Source organism: Entelurus aequoreus, linkage group LG03, assembly GCF_033978785.1.
Source record: "Entelurus aequoreus isolate RoL-2023_Sb linkage group LG03, RoL_Eaeq_v1.1, whole genome shotgun sequence".
In the NCBI taxonomy this organism is placed as follows: Eukaryota; Metazoa; Chordata; class Actinopteri; order Syngnathiformes; family Syngnathidae; genus Entelurus; species Entelurus aequoreus.
Genome location: NC_084733.1, coordinates 81,794,897 through 81,818,823, shown reverse-complemented (window position 1 = coordinate 81,818,823; position 23,927 = coordinate 81,794,897). Strand labels below are relative to the sequence as shown.

Genomic DNA, 23,927 nt, shown 5'->3' with positions numbered 1-23,927 from the left:
TATATATATATATATATATATATATATATATATATATATATATATATATATATATATATGTATATATATATATATATATATATATATATGAGTGTGTGTGTGTGTGTTTGTGTGTGACTTTTGAACCTGTCATTTAAAAAAATATATATAATGAATCAATATTACTAATATTAATATATTATATAATATTAATTATATTATCAAATATTGACATATTTAAAGGGTCCAATTACTTCACCTCAAATATTCTACTTTGCCATTTTTGAGAGGGTAATATTGCATATTTTGTGTGGTTTTTTTTTGTGTGGTTTTTTTTTTTTTTTTGAGAAATAAAAAGGGCATAAAACAAAAAAAACCGGATGGATCTGAAGATAGTCTGATTTAAGCGTTATTGTTTGTAAAAATGACTTACTTTTAAAACCAAATTAACCAAATCGAAATGAGCTGCAATTTTTGAATGAAAGAAACTGCTGTTCTACATGTGTCCACTGGGTGTCGCAATAGCAATCCCATTATAACTCTTATCAAGCTGTTTAAAGATGACGTGTCAGCTGACTTTAAGCGCCCTTCTGATTGGCTGCCGCTACTCCAATCAGCGCAGGTGCAAACAATCAGCTTCTTCTGCTGTGGCTTGCGGCAAATGGCGGCAGTGTCGACGCACAATTACCTTCTTTTATTGTAAATGATCCACTCAACGGGTAAAATAATGAAACGGTAAGATTTAAAGACTTAAGTCAACTTGACCTTCATGTTTTTAGTTAGTTTCATGTAGCGCTCGCAATTTGTTGACGACACAAAGTGCGCACTGAACTTCATTGTAAAAATGTGTGTTTCTACATTTGTTGTGTTTGTTCTAGTTTATTTTATGCTTAAACCTACCATGTTCACATTGGTTAAATGTGTAGTTATTTTACCTTTAATTCGGCTGTAGTGTCATTTTGATAATTGTTTTGTTTATAGCATAATTGTAATATTTGAATGATGACAAACAAATGTGTTGTAGCAGTTGCGGATGTCACCTGTCTGAGAAACACGTCTTTAATGAACTGTCAACATGAAAATGCTAGACATGAAATACTTGAAAGTGTATTGGCTTTGTGAAAACATCGAGACAAAGTCTAAGTTCATTGTGTTCTTCATGGCGTTTTTTCCCTCATAATTGTTAACTAACTTGAAGTGTTTTGCCAAGAGGATTATTTGTAATGTTTACATTTTTAAAAAATGTGCTTGTTCTATTATTTGTCCAAGTAAGACAAAGAAAACAATTTAGAAGGTGTCTTTATTTTTAAGTTATTATGCCATGATTTTACCAGTGTGGCCCCTGAGCTAAAAATAGTTTAACACCACTGAGCAATAAAACAAACAAAACTTCATAAACGACATACCAGTATTTTTATTTTTATAATATAATTATATGTAATGGAATTATTGAAGTATAAAATTTAAGGTAATAAAACATTCTTGCTACGTGACACCATATTTACTATATGAGTACAACAAACAAGTATTATATATTTAATGTACACTGTACATAAACGTTATTATATTGCAGGAACATATGTAACCACACGGTGGCGGTGTGGCACTGCTGGTCTTTTGAAAATGTTGGAAAAAAAAACAACAACTTCCAAGGATCTTGAATTGTTCAATGATTGAGCGCACAAATATCTGAGAAAGTTGTAAAACTTTATTGTAAATACAAATGTTAAATGGGTTATACTTATATAGCGCTTTTCTACCTTTTTTTTTTAAGGAACGGGGAGCTGCCATGCAAGGCCCTAACCACCACCCATCAGGAGCAAGGGTGAAGTGTCTTGCTCAAGGACACAACGGACGTGACGAGGTTGGTAGTAGGTGGGGGTCGAACCAGGAACCCTCGGGTTGCTGGCACGGCCGTAACCCAAATAACTTATTAACTAAACATGTTTCATTCCATTAATCGTGGATAAATAATAGTGAGTTGATTGACTGTCGCAGGACCTGTTTTTATTATTGGGGGCCACGTCACAGTTATGTCTGCCCTCAGAGGGCCTTCTGTTTTATAGCGTACAATCAAAAACAACTTCTAGTAAATATGACCATATAACAGTAATATGTCATATAAACGTATATGGTAACTGTTTTTATTCATGATATTTTTGGGCAGGTTGATAACTTAATCTGAACTAGTAAGTCAAGGTGACCAGCAAATATTTAAGCATTTATTTTATATTATTATTTTATACTATTTATTTATAAGCAATAAAATGCTCCCAACATTTTGTTGCATGACCTGATTTTAGAGTGTAGAACGGGGGTGTCAAACTCATACTTGCCAACCTTGAGACCTCCAATATCGGGAGGTGTGGGTGGGTGGGGGGGGGGGGGTGTTTGGGGGCGGGGGGCGTGGTTATTTACAGCTAGAATTCACCAACTCGAGTATTTCATATATATTTCATATATATATGTATATATATATATATATATATATATATATATATATATATATGAAATACTTGACTTTCAGTGAATTCTAGCTATATATATATTTTTTATTTTATTTTATTTACATAGAAAAAAAAACAACAACTTGAATTTCAGTGTTCCAGTGGCTATCCATTAGATGGCAGTATTGTCCTGTTTAACTTCTCCGTTCATGATGAGTATATCATTTCGGCCGCCATGTTTGTAAGACGACGTGGCGTACCACGTTAAATGAAGTGGCGGACCACATTAAATGAAGTGGCGGACCACGTTAGATGAAGTGGCGGACCACGTTAAATGAAGTGGCGGACCACGTTAGATGAAGTGGCGGACCACGTTAAATGAAGTGGCGGACCACGTTAGATGAAGTGGCGGACCACGTTAGATGAAGTGGCGGACCACGTTAGATGAAGTGGCGGACCACGTTAGATGAAGTGGCGGACCACGTTAAATGAAGTGGCGGACCACGTTAGATGAAGTGGTGGACCACATTAAATGAAGTGGGGGTCCACGTTAGATGAAGTGGCGGACCACGTTAGATGAAGTGGCGGACCACGTTAGATGAAGTGGTGGACCACGTTAGATGAAGTGGCGGACCACGTTAGATGAAGTGACGGACCACGTTAGATGAAGTGGCGGACCACGTTAGATGAAGTGGCGGACCACGTTAGATGAAGTGGCGGACCACGTTAGATGAAGTGGCGGACCACGTTAAATGAAGTGGCGGACCACGTTAGATGAAGTGGCGGACCACGTTAGATGAAGTGGCGGACCACGTTAGATGAAGTGGCGGACCACGTTAAATGAAGTGGCGGACCACGTTAGATGAAGTGGCGGACCACGTTAAATGAAGTGGCGGACCACGTTAAATGAAGTGGCGGACCACGTTAGATGAAGTGGCGGACCACGTTAAATGAAGTGGCGGACCACGTTAGATGAAGTGGCGGACCACGTTAAATGAAGTGGCGGACCACGTTAAATGAAGTGGCGGACCACGTTAGATGAAGTGGCGGACCACGTTAAATGAAGTGGCGGACCACGTTAGATGAAGTGGCGGACCACGTTAGATGAAGTGGCGGACCACGTTAGATGAAGTGGCGGACCACGTTAAATGAAGTGGCGGACCACGTTAGATGAAGTGGCGGACCACGTAAGATGAAGTGGCGGACCACGTAAGATGAAGTGGCGGACCACGTTAAATGAAGTGGCGGACCACGTTAAATGAAGTGGCGGACCACGTTAAATGAAGTGGCGGACCACGTTAGATGAAGTGGCGGACCACGTAAGATGAAGTGGCGGACCACGTAAGATGAAGTGGCGGACCACGTTAAATGAAGTGGCGGACCACGTTAAATGAAGTGGTGGACCACGTTAGATGAAGTGGTGGACCACGTTAAATGAAGTGGCGGACCACGTAAGATGAAGTGGCGGACCACGTTAAATGAAGTGGCGGACCACGTTAAATGAAATGGCGGACCACGTTAGATGAAGTGGCGGACCACGTTAGATGAAGTGGCGGACCACGTTAGATGAAGTGGCGGACCACGTTAAATGAAGTGGCGGACCACGTTAGATGAAGTGGCGGACCACGTTAAATGAAGTGGCGGACCACGTAAGATGAAGTGGCGGACCACGTTAAATGAAGTGGCGGACCACGTTAAATGAAGTGGCGGACCACGTTAAATGAAGTGGCGGACCACGTTAGATGAAGTGGCGGACCACGTTAGATGGTTTGGTTGACCACATTAAATGAAGTGGCGGACCACGTTAAATGATGTGGCAGACCACCTAAATCAGGGGTCTCAAACTCAATTTACCTGGATGCAGAAATTGGGTGAGGCTGGGCCGCAGGAAAAGATTTCTTTAAAAAATCTAACATGCACTTTTTAATGAATTCACCTTCTTTGAATGGCTATCCCGCCTTAGCAACATACTTGCCAACCCTCCCGATTTTTCCGGGAGGCTCCCGAATTTCAGTGCCCCTCCCGACAATCTCCCGGGGCAACCATTCTCCCGAATTTGTCCCGATTTTCACCCGGACAACAATATTAAGGGCGTGCCGTGATAGCACTGCCTTAAACATCCTCTACAACCTGTCGTCGCGTCCGGTTTTTCACCATTCAAACAGCGTGTCGTATGAGGCTTCTGCAGACACACGTAAGTGACTGCAAGACATACTTGGTCAACAGCCATACAGGTCACACTGAGGGTGGCCGTATAAACAATTTAACACTGTTACAAATATATATGCGATCTTCCCCAAGGTTTCTCATTGTCATTCACATCGACGTCCCTTGTGTGGGCTCTGTGCTGAGGATGTCGTTGTGGCTTGTGCAGCCCTTTGAGACTTTTGTGATTTAGGGCTATATAAATAAACATTGATTGATTGATTGATACAAATATGCGCCACACTGTGAACCCACACCAAACAAGAATGACAAACACATTTCGGTAAGACAACATAAACACAACAGAACAAATACCCAGAATCCAATGCAGCCCTAACTCTTCCGGGGAACAATATACACCCCCGCTACCACCAAACCCCGCCCCCGCCCCCCCAACCCCGCCCACCTCAACCGACGCATGGAGGGGGGGTTGATGTGTGGGGGGGCCGGGGGTGTATATTGTAGCCCGGAAGAGTTAGGGATGCATGGGATTCTGGGTATTTGTTCTGTTGTGTTTATGTTGTCTTACCGAAATGTGTTTGTCATTCTTGTTTGGTGTGGGTTCACAGTGTGGCACATATTTGTAACAGTGTTGAACTTGTTTATACGGTCACCCTCAGTGTGACCTGTGTGGCTGTTGATCAAGTATGTCTTGCAGTCACTTACATGTGTGTACAGAAGCCAAATACAACATGTGACTGGGCTGGCACGCTGTTTGTACAGGTTGTAGAGGGCGCTAAAGGCAGTGCCATCACGGCACGCCCTTAATATTGCTGTTTGGGTGAAAATCGGCAGACATTCGAGAAAATGGTTGCCCTGAAATTGGGGAGTCTCCCGGAAAAACCGGGAGGGTTGGTAAGTATGACGCTGTCAAGCGCCATTCATATAAAACTCACATTAAATTTCCATATTAAGGTGCGGGCCGCAAAATAATGGCGGGCCGCGTGTCTGAGACCCCTGACCTAAATGATGTGGCGGACCACGTTAAATTATGTGGCAGACCACATTAAATGGTTTGGTTGACCACATAAAATGAAGTGCCGGACCACTTTAAATGAGGTGGCGGACCACTTAAATGATGTGGCAGACCACGTTAAATGGTTTGGTTGACCACATTAAATGAAGTGCCGGACCACGCTAAATGATGTAGCGGACCACCTAAATGATGTGGCGGACCACCTAAATGATGTGGCAGACCACGTTAAATTATGTGGCACACCATGTTAAATTAAGTGGCAGACCACATTAAATGGTTTGGTTGACCACATTAAATGAAGTGCCGGACCACCTAAATGATGTGGCGGAACACCTAAATGATGTGGTGGACCACCTAAATGATGTGGCAGACCACGTTAAATTAAGTGGCAGACCACATTAAATGGTTTGGTTGACCACGTTAAATTAAGTGGCAGACCACATTAAATTATGTGGCCGACCACATTAAATGGTTTGGTTGACCACATAAAATGAAGTGCCAGACCACATTAAATGACGTGGCGGACCACTTAAATGATGTGGCGGACCACGTTAAATGATGTGGCGGACCACTTAAATGATGTGGCGGACCACTTAAATGATGTGGCGGACCACGTTAAATGGTTTGGTTGACCACATTAAATGAAGTGCCGGACCACGTTAAATGATGTGGCGGACCACCTAAATGATGTGGCGGAACACCTAAATGATGTGGCAGACCACGTTAAATGACGTGGGAGACAATGTTAAAATAAGTGGCAAACCACATTAAATGGTTTGGTTGACCACATTAAATGAAGTGCCGGACCACGCTAAATGATGTGGTGGACCACCTAAATGATGTGGCGGAACACCTAAATGATGTGGCGGAACACCTAAATGATGTGGCAGACCACGTTAAATTAAGTGGCAGACCACATTAAATGGTTTGGTTGACCACATTAAATTAAGTGGCAGACCACATTAAATTATGTGGCCGACCACATTAAATGGTTTGGTTGACCACATAAAATGAAGTGCCAGACCACATTAAATGACGTGGCGGACCACTTAAATGATGTGGCGGACCACGTTAAATGGTTTGGTTGACCACATTAAATGAAGTGCCGGACCACCTAAATGATGTGGCGGAACACCTAAATAATGTGGTGGACCACCTAAATGATGTGGCGGAACACCTAAATGATGTGGCAGACCACGTTAAATGACGTGGCAGACCATGTTAAATTAAGTGGCAAACCACATTAAATGGTTTGGTTGACCACATTAAATGACGTGCCGGACCACGCTAAATTAAGTGGCGGACCACATTAAATTATGTGGCAGACCACATTATTTATGTGGCGGACATCTTAAATTATGTGGCAGACCACATTATTTATGTGGCGGACATCTTAAATGAAGTGGCAGACCACATTAAATGAAGTGACAGACCACGTTAAATGAAGTGGCAGACCACATTAGATGATTTGGGTACCATATAAAATGACAGATTTACTTGGCGGGCCATATACAATGAAGTGGCTAAACGACATTAAATGATGTAAAGGGCCACATTAATTGATGTGGCTGAAACATAAAATAATGTGGAGGGTCACGTAACATGACGTGGAGGGCCACATAAATTTATTTGGCTGAAACACGTAAAATAATGTGACAGACTACATGCAATGATGTGTAGAGCCACATTAATTGTGTGGCTGAAACACATAAAATTATGTGAAGGGCCACTTTAAATGATGTGGCGGGCCAGACCTGGGCCTTGAGTTCTACAGCGGTGCTGTGTAGTATTTGCAAATGACGTTCATGATAAAGTCAATAACTACTTTGTTAAATCCCCTGAAGAAGAATTGTCCACAGCAAATATTTGCTCTCCTAATATTTCTAAGTTTGTAGGAGAAAATCACAACTGCAGTTTTTGTATAAATATTGTTTATTGGAGCGTCACTCTGAGTTCCGTGTGTATAAATATAAAGTTGCAGAGAGAAAAGCATTAAATACAAGCTCTTATTTACACGTTATATTAAATGTACAAAGACGCTTCTCTTCTTGCCAGAGACGTTAACGAGGAATAAAAGTTGTTAGTTTTCTTCAACATGGAGGAATGTCGTGGACCAGCAACTCAAACATGTTCAATTCATTCATATTCAGCTTAAATATGAAACTTTAACATTTTCAATTCATTAATATTCAGCTTAAATATGAAACTTTGACATGTTCAATTCATTAATATTCAGCTTAAATATGAAACTTTAACATGTTCAATTCATTAATATTCAGCTTAAATATGAAACGTAAACATGTTCAGTCAATTATTCAGCTTAAATATGAAACTTACACATGTTCAGTAAGTTAATATTCAGCTTAAATATGAAACTTAAACATGTTCAATTCATTAATATTTAGCTTAAATATGAAACTTTAACATGTTCAATTCATTAATATTCAACTTGAATATGAAACTTAAACATGTTCAATTCATTCATATTCAGCTTAAATATAAAACATTAACATGTTCAGTCAATTAATATTCAGCTTAAATATGAAACTTTAACATGTTCAATTAATTAATATTCAGCTTAAATATGAAACTTTAACATGTTCAATTCATTAATATTCAGCTTAAATTTGGAAACTTAAACATGTTAAATTCATTAATATTCAGCTTAAAAATGTAACTTTAATATGTTCAATTCATTAATATTCAGCTTAAATATTAAACTTAAACATGTTAAATTAATTAATATTCAGCTTAATTATGAAACTTAAACATGTTAAATTAATTAATATTCAGCTTAATTATGAAACTCAAACATGTTCAGTTAATTAATCAGCTTAAATATGAAACTTAGACATATTCAATTAATTAATATTCAGCTTAAATATGAAACTCAAACATGTTCAGTTAATATTCAGCTTAAATTTGAAACTCAAACATGTTCAATTCATTAATATTCAGCTTAAATATGAAACTCAAACATGCTCAGGTAATTAATATTCAGCTTAAATATGAAACTTAAACATGTTCAGTCAATAAATAAGAAACTTAAACATGTTTAGTCAATTAATACTCAGCTTAAATATTAAACTTAAACATGTCCAGTAAGTTAATATTCAGCTTAAATATGAAACTTAAACATGTTCAATTCATTAATATTTAGCTTAAATATGAAACTTTAACATGTTCAATTCATTAATATTCAACTTGAATATGAAACTTAAACATGTTCAATTCATTCATATTCAGCTTAAATATAAAACATTAACATGTTCAGTCAATTAATATTCAGCTTAAATATGAAACTCAAACATGTTCAGTTAATATTCAGCTTAAATATGAAACTCAAACATGTTCAGTTAATATTCAGCTTAAATTTGAAACTCAAACATGTTCAATTCATTAATATTCAGCTTAAATATGAAACTTAAACATGTTCAGTCAATAAATAAGAAACTTAAACATGTTCAGGTAATTAATATTCATCTTAAATATGAAACTTAAAAATGTTCAGTGAGTTAATATTCAGCTTAAATATGAAATTTAAACATGTTCAGTTAATTAATATTCAGCCTAAACATGAATCAGGCGCCTTGAAGCTCGTCCAACAGGATAAGTTATTGGCTGAAAAAAAGCCAGTTTTCTTCCTTGATTATTAGCAGCAACAAAAGAAAACAGGTTAAATATGTCTGCCACAAACAGGAAGAGGAAGTAGGGACTTGGTTGAGGGGCGGTCTATAGGACTTGGTAGATGAGGTTGGGGTCGTGCGTGCCCGTCGAGGACGGCACCTGAGCGGCGGGCTCGGGGGTGGAGGCCTCGCCCGCCGCCTGGGTCTCGGCCGGCGGCGACCCCGGTGCTGCCGGGCCGCCGGCGTCTGTAGAGATGCGCTCCACGATGCTGGACAGACAGTCCAGGCTGGAGACCACCGAGCCGCGCTCCGCCTTCACGCCGCCTGCTGGCACACAAATACATGTTTTACTATTCAATACAGACTTTCACACGCTGGAAGTTGCCCCATTTGACAGGCAGCTTCAGATGAAATGTTTTGATAAATTCCTATCCACTTCCTGCTCCATCACGGATAAGAATAGAACAGCAAATATGTCTGGTTAGTGAAACTGTCTGCGGGGGCGTCAGCTTGAAGTATCAGTCAAAAACTGGCAGCTGTGATTTTACTGTCAAAATAAAAGTAATAGAGTAAATCAAACTTGAAGTGAATTTGATGCGTGTTTTGTACTCAAATCAGTTCATGAAAAAAAAAAGAACTTCTGGTGAAAAATAACAAATGTAACATAGCTAAATTAATTAAAATTTGGGTATTTTTCTGACCCACATTGTAAGGAAGAAGAAAAAAACCCCAGTAGATTTTATTGCAAAAACAAAATGGAGTTTGACCATAAAAATAAAAGTGTTACTGTTTTTACATTTGCAGTTGCACTGTTAAAATTTACATTAAAAACAGTAAAAAAAAAAAAAGTGGTACTTTTTTAAATTTTTTATTATTTACAGTAATTTTTCAGAAACTGTCTTTTACCTTGAATTACTCTAAATTGCTAAACAGGACCAGTTTTTATTTTTTTATTTTTTTTACCTTAAAATCTACTCTTGTTTTTACAGTGCATCTTAGTAGATTGTATGGTTAAAAAACTGTTTTTCAAACAAGCACTGTAAAAAAAAACAAATACATTTTTAAGTTAAAAAAATTATTTTAAAATAGCTGTCATTCCCCAGAATTTTACAGTAAAAAAACATTTTTTTATATTTAAATTATTCGAAAGGGACAAGCGGTAGAAAATGGATGGCTGGTATGTGTATGATTAATTAGTAACATCAATAATAATTTCATAATATTACATGTTATTATTTTTTTGTTTATTTTGCAATTGCAGTAATTTGGTTTAAAAACACTGTAATTTTTTCTGCTAAATTACCGTAAATTGAAAAACAATACCATTTTTTTAAGGTAAAATTTTTGCTACTGACTTAAGTTTTTTTTTATTGTTTTACTGTAAATGGTCATTGTTTATACAGTGCATTACTGTAAATGGAAAACTAGTACAACCTTTATTTGTATGATAATACACTATATATATATATATATATATATATATATATATATATATATATATATATATATATATATATATATATATATATATATATATATATATATATATATATATATATATATATACTTATATTTATTAGGGCTGTTATTTTAACGGGCGATTAACGCGAACGCTTACTTTTTGACCCTCCTGCCTTGCCGTAGCAGGCGGGAACTGTGCTGCACTTCACTTGCTACTGATGAGCCACAAGCAGGCAGAAATGGACAAAATAAAGTCTACCTTATGGAAATATTAAGTTCACAGCCATAACAAGTTTTTTTCTCGACAAGAAAGGACTATTTTACCACTATTTTTATTTTGAGAAGAGGCATATCCCTGCACGTATCGAAAGAGGTAGGCGGTGTTTCACTTCCGTGTTCAGATTACAGTTAAAGTGCAGTGATAACATAACATTTACAGTGTTATTGTGACGGATTTAGTAAGTAAGATGACATTAAAGCTCAACAGAAATGAAAAACGGTCGGCAGGAAGTCGAAAGGAGACTTCTTTTTTTTTTTTATCCGACGTCAAAACATGTCAAGACACTTTCTCAAAACCAATTACACACTTTTCCGGCTTCAAAACAAAAGTGCTGCGCTTTACATCCGGTTTAACGACGTTTACAAAATGTAAAATGTCTTCCATTACGATTATTAGAGATGGGCATCGGATCCGGTACTTTTTTTGGCACCGACCGAAGCCAGCCGGCAGGTGACGCCATGTGACGTCATGTCTGCTCGAATGAGCACCTGCGAATGTCGTCAGTCACATCCGGTGGGTCCTTTGCGGACGTCATTAATACTCGCTTTACAAACCAGAAGGCCTCGGGTTCGAACCCTGGTCGTGGTTGAAAAGTTGCTTTGATTTTTAAATGTATGTTTTAATAATTGAATATACTAAACTTCAGAATATTAATTACAAAGTGGACTGTTACAAAATCAAGCTGATTATTAAATATGTTAGATGAGTGATAGTTATTTCCTGGAAATGAATTGTGTTGGTCAAGGTTATATAATTAGGGCTGCAACTAATCGATTAAAATCGATTATAAAAACAGTTGGCGATTAATTTAGTCATCGATTCGTTGGACCTATGCTATGCGCATGCGCAGAGGCTACTTTTTTTACTTATTTATTTTTTTATAAACCTTTATTTATAAACTGCAACATTTACAAACATCTGAGAAACAATAATCAAAATAAGTATGGTGCCAGTATGCTGTTTTTCCCCCCAATAAAATACTGGAAAGGATAGAAATTTACTTTGTCTCTTTTATCCGATTATTAATCGATTATTCGAAGTAATAATCGACAGATTAATTGATTATCAAATTAGTTGTTAGTTGCAGCCCTAAATACAATGTATGGTGCCATGATTTCAGCCTTTCAAAGTTCCTCTTGGACCACAATGTTTAATTTCGGTATTTGTCAAAACAGCGTTGCAACCCCTGCGATGAGGTGGCGACTTGTCCAGGGTGTATACCGCCTTCCGCCCATGTGCAGCTGAGATTGGCTCCAGCAACCCCCGCGACCCCGAACGGGACAAGCGGTAGAAAATGGATGGATGGATAGTTGCAACCCAGCAATGTTTCTTGACAACAACCCAACCATGCCGAATAGAAAACCCTCTAAAGTTTTGTTCGTCTTTTCCGAATGCGATGCGGATTACGCTGGCTGCAATATTTGTGATGTAAAAATCAAGGCAAGTGGCGGGAATATTATTCCAATCTAAAGCTAAAGAGTGCAGCTAAGTTAGATGTACGACTCCTGCATTTGGCACCTTCAGCGACTCCGACAACACGGGGGAAGAAATGGGGGTTTTGCTTCACTTTTATTTGTAGTTTAATACTTTTGAGGAAAAAAAAGGTCTTTATTTTTACTCCATCCTCTTTTGCACGATTGTTTTGAACTTAATTGTCTCCGTGGACCTCCATCACATATTTTCCAGATGGAAAAAGAAAGGAATACATGAATCCAGGTTTTATTTTGTGCAAATACTAAGAAAACAACACTGCATTGTTGTAGTTTAGTGTTTTCACGTTGAAGAAAATTTGCAAAACATTTGCAAACATGTTTCTATACAAATGTTTGGATATTGTTTTGATATATTTGATGATGTACATGTTACATTTTAAACAGTGTAGCTCCTCTTCTCTAAATGCTAGTGCTTCTAAAGCAGGAATAGAAATTCTGTATTTCTGTACAAAATCTGGCAAGACAACACACAGTAGGCATTTTTTTTATTGTTAATAAATGGTGTTAGTCCTTTTTGTGTTGAGCTGTTTGAAAAAAGCACAATGTTTAAAACTTATTTAAAACAAATTAATTGTCCGTTCATGGTGTTGAAACTTGACAATGATGAAAAATTATATATATATATATATATAGCTTTGATTAATCACGATTCATTTTAAATTAACTATGAACATTGCGATTAATCGCGATTAAATGTTTTAATCGTTTGACAGCCGTAATATAAATATAAAATGCTCTGTAATAAGAACAGTATATTTTAGGTTAAGTTATGGAAGCTCAGTGGCCAGAATTTGACAGTAAAAATAAAAGTGATACTATTTTTTTCCATTTAAAAGAAACAGTACAACTTTTATTTTTACTTTAAAACTCTGTTGACAGTTTTTGATTGTAAAATTTACGATCCTTGTTTTTACAGTGCATTACTGTGAATGTATTTTTGATGGTAAAGTTATGACGACCGCACCTGGCTTTTTTTAAAACATATAAGTCTACTGTTTCTTTTTTTTGTTCGGTTTTTTTTTCTCGTTTTTTTTTTTATAAAGTGAGGTTTCGATCCCTGCCGGAGATGTGTCAGGAAGATATGCAAATTAATGTTTTAATTAGGTTACATTTGTTATTTTGCACCAGGAAAAAAAACTAAACAAAAAAACATGCATCAAATAAATGTAAGTTTGATTTAAAAAATATATTACAATCGTCTCACATAAATACAAAAGCAAAATCAAAATAAAATCCTGCTTAGGGCCTTGCATTTACACAATTAGCTCTCAATAAACATGATTAACATCATTTACTATTGATTATTTATATTTCATAATTATCAATTATTATATTGATAATTACATATGTAAATATATAATATATTAAATATCAATTAATCATTAATTTAATAATGATAATCAACATTTATCCCACTCACTAAATTAACTTCCATAGTCAACATTAATTATTAATTAATTACCCCAAACATCAATTGAATGATTTTTCAGTAATAAACCAATTTCTACACGTGCATAAGTAGAACACATGGAACAGAATCAATCACATTATTCATTGATTAGTCCTTACCGCTGGGTGTGTTGTTAAAAAAAGAAGTCGTCCTCCTGTTGGACGCACAGCCCGCTCCGTTAAAGTCTGTCTGCAGAACAAACACAACATTTTTATAATTCATACAGAATATTGTTTCTTTCATCAAAACACGATAAAGTAAGTGGACCCATTTTGAGAAATAAGATCATAAGTGACTAATATAATTATATATGGAATAGTAAATACAAATTCAAGTGTGTATAATTGAAAGATATAATGCAGAGTAATGTTATTATTTTCAGCTGGTTCTTTTTAAAATATTAAACAATTTATTTTCATACAGTTATTAACACTTTCGTTAATTGCTTTTGTTGTTCATCTTTTAGGTTTACACGTCCAAAACGAAATTATTTGTTAGAATAATAATTTAGACTTTTAAAAAAACATATATTTGAAAATAAATATATATATGTTTAATAAGATATAAAAACTGTTTAAGTGTATAGTAAGATGTAAAAAAAGAGAATATAAATGTATAATAAGATGTAAAACAAAAATGTAATGTACAATTAGATGTAAAAAAAATAATTAAATGTATAGTAAGATGTAGATTAAGAATATATAACTGTATAATAAGATATACAAAGGATATAAATGTATAAAAAGGCGTAAAAAATAAGAATATAACAAAGATATAAAAAGGTATAAATGTAAAATAAGATGTAAAAAATATATAAATGTATACTAAGATGTAAAAAAAGAGAATATAAATGTATAATAAGATGTAAAACAAAAATGTAATGTACAATTAGATGTAAAAAAAAATAATTAAATGTATAGTAAGATGTACATTAAGAATATATAACTGTATAATAAGATATACAAAGGATATAAATGTATAAAAAGGCGTAAAAAATAAGAATATAACAAAGATATAAAAAGGTATAAATGTAAAATAAGATGTAAAAAAAAATATAAATGTATACTAAGATGTAAAAAAAAGAATAACAAAATGTATAATATAATGTAATAATAATATAAATGTCTAAAATGTAAAAAAGGAATTAAATGTATAATAAAATTGTGTATATATATATATATATATATATATATATATATATATATATATATATATATATATATATATATATATATATATATATATATATATATATATATATCTTCTACTGCTTGTCCCTTTCGGGGTCGCTGGAGCCTATCTCAGCTGCATTCATATAAATGTATAATAAGATGTAAAATTAATATAGATGTAAAATAAAATATAAATAAATATATATATAAATGTATAAGATGTATAAAAGAAAAATATAAATGTATAGTAAAATGTAAAAAAAAAAAAGAATATTTATATAAAATAGGATGTAGAAAAAGAATATACATTTATAGTAAAATGTAAAAAAAATTATATTTATATAAAACTAGTTGTAAAAAACTATATAAATGTATATTACAATGTCAAGAAAAATAATACTAATGTAATAAGATGTTAAACAAATAAGAATATACATGTATAATATGTGTAAAAAGAATATAAATGTATAATAAAATCTAAAAAAGGATTTAAATGTATAAAAATATGTTTAAAATAAGAAAATAAATGTATAATGAGATGTAAAAAAAAGAATATAAATGTATAATAAGATGTTTAAAAAAAGAATGTAAATGTATAATAAGATGTAAACAAGAATATCATGTAACAAAAGTATATAAATGTATAATAAGATGTTTGAAAAATAAAATCAGGTGTTTAAAATAAGTATATAAATGTATAATAAGATGTTTAAAAAAGAATATACATGTATAATCAGGTGTTTAAAATAAGTATATAAATGTATAATAAGATGTTTAAAAAAGAATATAAATGTATAATCAGGTGTTTAAAATAAGTATATACATGTATAATAAGATGTTTAAAAAAGAATATAAATGTATAATCAGGTGTTTAAAATAAGTATATAAATGTATAATAATATGTTTAAAAAAGGACATAAATGTTTAATATAATGTTTAAAAGAAATAACATGAATGTGTAATAGAAATAACATGAATGTGTAATAAAACGTGACTGAAAGGGAAGCATGCACGCCATGTCTCACCATGCCGTCCGAGCAGTTGGAGCGGGGGCTGGAGGCGTCCGAGTCCCCGCTGTAGTGCTCCATGACCGGGTAGTACTGGTCGTCGTGTCCGCCCCGCAGCAGCGCCTGCAGGGACTCGATGTAGCTGATGGCGTTGCGCAGGATCTCCACCTTGGGCAGCCTCTGGTTGGGGTTGGCGGACGTGCACCGCTTCAGGGTCTCGAAGGCGTCGTTGACCTTGCCGAGTCTGCGGCGCTCCCGCAGCGTGGCGGCCTTCCTGCGGTCTGCGTTGGTGGTCTTCCTCTTGCAGGCCTTGCAGGCCCACAGCAGGCAGCGGCCCGCCTGGTGGTGGCCGCTGGGGGCGCGTACGTGCTCGTCCTCGTCCGCCCGGTTCTGGTGGCGGGACGAGGACGACGACGAGGACGGGGAGGGCGACGACGAGGCGGACGACGACCCGTCCGGCTTGAGCAGGCCCGCGTGGAGTCCCAGACGCGGGTCCAGGTCGTCGAAGAAGTGCATGTCGCTGCTGCTGAAGCACGGGTCGTCGTAGAAGTCCTCCCCCGCCATCGGGAACGACAGGTCCGACAAGTCCATGCTGGTTCCGGCCCACAAGCCCGACAAGGTCCACAACACCAAACCAGAACCGGCACGTGGGAAATGGTGTAAATAGTAAGTGGGCGTGCGTGGGAATGTAGAGTCCACTCTGACACTTGTGGACATGCTGACCTCCTTATACCTGCCAGGTCCGCAGGGGGCGTGGTTACGCGCTGTGACGACATTGGAGGCCTGGCCAATCAGGAGTCAGCAGGCGGGGTTTACAACTTCACGCCAATTAGGCCGCAAATACTCGTAAAAACTCTTTACTACTTGAAAGTTGTACTCCAATATTTGTTATTAAATATGATAATAATAGCAACATGTTTACTAAATGTTATTATTATTTTTTAGTAATTGTTATTAAATATAATATTATTAATTTATTTACAGTACCTTCTAAAACTAAATGTTGTTAATTTTTAATAATTATTAACTATAATAGTAATATATTTACTGTACCTTGTAAAACTAAATATTATTACTTTTTTTAATTGTTTTAAATCAAATAATACATTCACTGTACCTTCTAAAACTAAATGTTATTCGTTTTTAGTCATTGTTATTCAATATAATAATGTATTAACTGTACCTTGTAAAACTAAATATTATTACTTTTTAATAATTATTATTGAATATATTAATAGCAAAACATTTACTGTACCTTTTTAAAAACAAAATGTTATTACTTTTAAAAACTAAAAACTCACCCTGTGGTTAGCACGTTTGCCTATTTGGAACATCTGCGTGGGCTTACCATCTTCCCACTGTTCTTGTGTGGGTTTAGTCCAAAACACAAAACGTGCGTAGTTTTAGCTCAGAAACTGTGCCTGTGTAGGTTTACTTAAAAAACAAAACTTGAGTAGGTTTACTTCAAAACACAGAACTTATAAAGTTGTACCCCAAAATACTGTAGTTGTGTGGGTTTACACAAAAACAATGTGCTTGTGTAGGTTTACTTCAAAATACTGTACTTGTGTGGGTTTACACAAAAACAATGTGCTTGTGTAGGTTTACTTCAAAATACTGTACTTGTGTGGGTTCACTCTAAAACAGAGAACTTGTATATAGCTCTACCCCAAAATACTGCTCTTGTGTGGGTTTACTCTAAAACACAGCACTTGTATATAGTTCTACCTCAAAATACTGTACTTTTGTGGGTTTACACAAAAACATGTGTTTGTGTAGGTTCACTCCAAAACACTGTTCTTGAGTGGATTTACTCTAAAACACAGCACTTGTATATAGTTCTACCTCAAAATACTGTACTTTTGTGGGTTTACACAAAAAAAAGTGTTTGTGTAGGTTCACTCCAAAACACTGTTCTTGAGTGGGTTTACTCTAAAACACAGAACTTGTATATAGTTCTACCCCAAAATACGTACCTGTGTGGGTTTACCCTAAAACAAACACTGCCCTTCTGTATTTCTATTTCATAACACTGTGCTTGTTTAGGTTTATTCCATGACACAGAGCTTGTAGTTTTACCCCAAAACACTGTGCTTGTGTGGGTTTACGCAAGAACACCATGCTTGTGTGGTTACTCCAAAACACTGTGCTTGTGTAGGTATACTCCAAAGCACCGTGCTTGTGTAGGTTTACTCCAACACACTGTGCCTGTGTAGGTTTACTCCAAAACACTGTGTTTGTGTAGGTTTACTCCAAAACACTGTGCTTGTGTAGGTATACTCCAAAGCACTGTGCTTGTGTAGGTTTACTCCAACACACTGTGCCTGTGTAGGTTTACTCTAAAACACTGTGCTTGTGTATGTTTACTCTAAAACGCTGTGCTTGTGTAGGTTTATCCCAAAACACTGCTTGTGTAGGTTTACTCCAAAACACTGTACATGTGTAGGTTTACTCCAACACACTGTGCTTGTGAAGGTTTACATAAGAAAACTGTGCTTCTGTACTTTTACCTCAAAACACTGTATTTGGGTAGGTTTATTCCAAAACACTGTACTTGAGTAGGTCTAGTCCAAAACACTATTTGTGTAGGTTTATTCCAAAACACTGTATTTGTGTAGGTTTATTCCAAAACACTGTACTTGAGTAGGTCTAGTCCAAAACACTATTTGTGTAGGTTAATTCCAAAACACTGAACTTGAGTAGGTCTAGTCCAAAACACTATTCGTGTAGGTTTATTCCAAAACACTGGACTTGAGTAGGTCTAGTCCAAAACTTGTGTAGGTTTATTCCAAAACACTGTATTTGTGTAGGTTTATTCTAAAACACTGTACTTGAGTAGGTCTAGTCCAAAACACTATTTGTGTAGGTTTATTCCAAAACACTGTATTTGTGTAGGTTTATTCCAAAACACTGTACTTGAGTAGGTCTAGTCCAAAACACTATTTGTGTAGGTTAATTCCAAAACACTGAACTTGAGTAGGTCTAGTCCAAAACACTATTCGTGTAGGTTTATTCCAAAACACTGAACTTGAGTAGGTCTAGTCCAAAACTTGTGTAGGTTTATTCCAAAACACTGTATTTGTGTAGGTTTATTCTAAAACACTGTACTTGAGTAGGTCTAGTCCAAAACACTATTTGTGTAGGTTTATTCCAAAACACTGTATTTGGGTAGGTTTATTCCAAAACACTGTACTTGAGTAGGTCTAGTCCAAAACATTATTTGTGTAGGTTTATTCCAAAACACTGAACTTGAGTAGGTCTAGTCCAAAACACTATTTGTGTAGGTTTATTCCAAAACACTGAACTTGAGTAGGTCTAGTCCAAAACGTGTGTAGGTTTATTCCAAAACACTGTATTTGTGTAGGTTTATTCCAAAACACTGAACTTGAGTAGGTCTAGTCCAAAACTTGTGTAGGTTTATTCCAAAACACTGTATTTGTGTAGGTTTATTCCAAAACACTGTGCTTGAGTAGGTCTAGTCCAAAACTGCGTGCTTGTGTAGGTGTACTTCAAAATACGGTGCTTGTGTTGGTTTTCTCAAAAACATTGTGCTTGTGTAGGTTTATTCAAAAATCAATAAAAAGTCATACAAAAAGGAAACATTTCAAAAATATACAATTCCTTAACGTTCAATATTTTAGTATCTATATGGTATGATAAAATACATTTAATACAATTTATCAATAAAAGTGTAAAAATTATTCAAATTAATTTTGTGACGTCATTATTTGTCCCACAACTTTATGTACTTGACTTGTGTTAGAATGTTCATGACGTTATGATCGATTTTATTCACGTTTAACAACACTAAACATTTAAGTGGATTCATATCCTAATAATAATTTCAAAGTAAATATGTTTACATGTCAAGCAGCGATTAGAAGGTGCGAGAAAAGTTCTGTTTTTGACGTAGGTGACGTCATGGAGGTGGATGCCGGTACTACAAATATCCGCTAGGGGGCAGCGAAGAGCACAGTTCGTCTCGCAGGCCGTGCGGAGCAAATGCTAATCAAACATTGAACTTTTCTCACTACATTAATCAACTTAGGTAGTATATATAATAATAAATATTGTACAGTATGTATACATAAATATGTGACCCCTAAATTTGAAATATGAAAATATGTGAGATATTTGTAAACAAGTACATTTTAAAAGTTCACAATAAGAGACAATGTACACACAAAGTATTAGTATAATTAAAATCATTTTGATGTTTTATGCAAATAAAACGAGAAAACTCTTTAAAATATCTACCAATATCATAATAAAATATATAACAGTTAATAATGTGTAAAAAATAGTAATTATGTAGGAAAGAGATAAGAATGTATAGAATTTTGTCTAACATGATAATCTTACATTACATATAATTTATACATAGTAAATTATTAAACAATAAATACTGATTATGTAACAACGAGCTAAAAAGGTATAGGATTATTCTTAACATGATACAATTATACTACATGACATCTAAGAATGATTTAAATATATAAAAAAGTGATTATGCAAGAAAGATATAAAAGGGAAATGATTCTTACTAACATGATAATATTTTAAATACATAGAATGAGATAATCATGGAAATATTAAACAATAATCAGTGATTATTTAAGAAATAAATTTAAAGGTAAAAAAATCTTACAAACATAACATTATAATAAATAAGATTAACAAAATATATAGAATATATATACACAATAAATATATATATATATATATATACACTATATATATATAAATATGTATATGTATATATATGTATATATATATGTATATATATATGTATATATACACTATATATATATATATGTATGTATATGTATATATATGTATGTATATATATATATATATGTATGTATATGTATGTATGTATATATATGTATAAGCAGCACGGTGGCAGAGGGGTTAGTCTGCCTCACAATACGAATTAATATAAGTTTATATTAAACATGCTTCACTGATTCGAGTATTTGGCGAGCGCCGTTTTGTCCTACTAATTTTGGCGGTCCTTGAACTCACCGTAGTTTGTTTACATGTATAACTTTCTCCGACTTTCTAGGACGTGTTTTATGCCACTTCTTTTTTCTGTCTCATTTTGTCCACCAAACTTTTAACGTTGTGCATGAATGCACAAAGGTGAGTTTTGTTGATGTTATTGACTTGTGTGTAGTGCTAATCAAACATATTTGGTCACTGCAAGCTAATCGATGCTAACATGCTATTTAGGCTAGCTGTATGTACATATTGCATCATTATGCCTCATTTGTAGCTATATTTGAGGTCATTTAGTTTCCTTTAAGTCCTCTTAATTCAATTTATATCTCATGACACACTATCTGTATGTAATATGGCTTTGAATTTTTTGCGGGTCTAGACAGATTTGTTTTTGTATTTTTGGTCCAATATGGCTCTTTCAACATTTTGGGTTGCCGACCCCTGAAGCTACGGAATATAAGAACTACACTACCCAGCATGCAACAGTAGTGACGAGCATGCGCGGTAGCCTCGTGAAGTGTTGTTGTATGTCGCCATGCCGACAGCTAGAATGTGGTTATGAGCACAAAGAGAACTCAACATTTACTTGGCTGCAAGGGCAAAATACCGACGTCCCCTTCAAAGTAAAAGCATGGAGAAAGTCGGTGTTTGGCGTATGCGATCTCGGGTGGGATGAGGCGTTTGGAGTGTGTGGACGTGGGTCACGCACCTCACCGGCAACAAAAAAGACGTTTCTGCCGGTGTGGCCGCGCACCTTGGCGCTGATTGGGCGGGGGATGATTGCGGTGGGCGTGTCCCTCGCTGGTGTGGCGTAGTGTTTTTCAACCTTTTCTGAGCTAAGGCACATTTTTTTCATTGAAAAAAATCCAGATTCACGCCAACAGCAGAAAACAAACAATGAAACTCAGCAGCCGATATTGACAGTAAAAAGTTGTTCTTGCAATTGTTGGATATAAATTCAAACCATAACCAAGCATGCATCACTATAGCTCTTGTCTCAAAGTAGGTGTACTGTCACCACCTGTCACATCACCCCCTGACTTATTTTGAGTTTTTTGGTGTTTTCCTGCGTGTAGTGTTTTAGTTCTTGTCTTACGCTCCTATTTTGGTGTTGATTGTCATGTCACGTACGGATGTACTTTGTGGATGCCGTCTGCTGCTCCACTCGCTGTAAGTCTTTGCTGTCGTCCAGCATTCTGTTTTTGTTTACTTTTCAGCCAGTTCAGTTTTAGTTTGGTTTTGTTTAGCCATCCTTAAGCGTCAATGCCTTTTGTTTATTTTTTGGTTTAAGCATTAGATACTTTTTTACCTGCACTCTGCCTCCCGCTGTCGTCTGCATATTGTGATCACGACAAACCATGTTCCCGACATCTACAAAGCAATTGTACCTATTGATATGGAGGAGTGTTACACGGTTACTCTGCCGAGCTCTAGACAGCACAGGCAATAATAACTGGTTTGCAAAAAATATTTTTAACCCAATTAGGTGAAATTACATAATTTCCCACGGCACACCAGACAATATTGATTGATTGATTGATTGAGACTTTTATTAGTAGGTTGCACAGGGAAGTACATATTCCGTACAATTGACCACTAAATGGTAACACCCGAATAAGTTTTTCAACTTGTTTAAGTCGGGGTCCACTTAAATTGATTCATGATACAGATATATACTATCATATATACTATCATCATAATACAGTCATCACACAAGATAATCACATTGAATTATTTACATTATTTACAATCAGGAGTGTGGAGGGGGGGGGGGGTGGGGATATGGACATCAAGTAGTGGACATAGAGAGAGAGAGAGAGAGAGAGAGAGAGAGAGATCAGAAGGCATAAGAAAAAGAATCTGCATTTGATTGTTTACATTTGATTATTAGCAATCCGGGGAGGGTGTTAGTTTAGGGTTGTAGCTGCCTGGAGGTGAACTTTTATAGCGGTTTTGAAGGAGGATAGAGATGCCCTTTCTTTTATACCTGTTGGGAGCGCATTCCACATTGATGTGGCATAGAAAGAGAATGAGTTAAGACCTTTGTTAGTTCGGAATCTGGGTTTAACGTGGTTATATATCTCACGGTACACTAGTGTGCCGCGGCACAGTGGTTGAAAAACACTGGTATACAAGATGGCGTGATTGCCAGAGAGAGAATAAAACTAGTCGTGCTAACGAGAAGCTTGAAGAACCAGCGAGTTGTTGGCGGCAGTGTGTTGCCTATAGCCAGGGAGTAGTCTTTGCCATTAAGCTGAATTTCTAGTCTTACGTTGTGCCCTGTGAAGTATTTGTACTGTAAGTCAGAGTCACAGATGGAAAAACTAAAGAATGTGGGGGCCATTTTGATATTTGTAATTTTCCAAACCAAAACAATATATAGATTTTACTTTTTTTTTTTTACCTTTAGGGCTCCCCTCAAGTTTCGCCGCAGGGACCCGGAAAGGTCTCAGTCATACATTTTTATTTTTTATTTAATTTTTTTATTATTCAACACTGAAATCTCTAGATCGACATCAGGTCTATTTGTGGATAACATGTTAAAACATATTTATTTATGTTTTATGCCCTTTTTGTTTCTGAAAACCTTGTTTATTTAATGGCAAAAACACAAATCATGCAAATAATAGGTCAATAATTCATAACATTTATTTAAAAACTTTTTTTTTTGGAGCAATGACAGTTTTAAAAAAAAAAAAATCCCACAAACATTCATAGAAACGAATTCAAATTTCAATTCTTAAAACATTTTACATTGTCATTTGGGGTATTGTGTGCAGAATTTTGAGGACAAAAATGAACGTATTCTCTTTTGACATAAGGCTGTAAC

At 35.6% G+C, this 23,927-nt stretch overlaps 1 protein-coding gene and 1 long non-coding RNA gene across 3 annotated transcripts; one reads left to right on the top strand and one right to left on the bottom strand.

The window, feature by feature from the left end:
• The first annotated feature begins 608 nt into the window (after positions 1-608).
• LOC133646955 (uncharacterized) lies at positions 609-12,871 on the top strand. Its single transcript, XR_009825395.1, has 3 exons — positions 609-714; positions 1,754-1,843; positions 12,150-12,871. It is a non-coding gene; the product is annotated as an uncharacterized LOC133646955 (long non-coding RNA).
• On the bottom strand, positions 9,079-16,687 carry myod1 (myogenic differentiation 1). Of its 2 annotated transcripts, none has more exons than XM_062042919.1 (3): positions 16,115-16,687; positions 14,037-14,106; positions 9,079-9,560 (listed from the first exon to the last, which is right to left on the bottom strand). In XM_062042919.1, exons 1-3 carry the CDS (start codon positions 16,685-16,687, stop codon positions 9,340-9,342), a joined length of 864 nt encoding a protein of 287 aa, XP_061898903.1. In that variant the 3' UTR covers positions 9,079-9,339. The 2 variants fall into 2 exon arrangements, with proteins under 2 accessions (XP_061898903.1, XP_061898904.1); XM_062042920.1 differs by having other exon boundaries at positions 9,079-9,557.
• Positions 16,688-23,927: the final 7,240 nt, after the last annotated feature.

Bases quoted from the DNA above. Each gene is read 5' to 3' on its own strand.
- myod1 (XM_062042919.1), bottom strand. From the start codon at position 16,687: ATGGACTTGTCGGACCTGTCGTTCCCGATGGCGGGGGAGGACTTCTAC. The intron at 14,107-16,114 runs GTGAGACATGGC...TTTGTTCTGCAG, and splicing joins CCAACTGCTCGGACGGCATG to ACAGACTTTAACGGAGCGGG. The intron at 9,561-14,036 runs GTAAGGACTAAT...TTTGTGTGCCAG, and splicing joins TTTTAACAACACACCCAGCG to CAGGCGGCGTGAAGGCGGAG.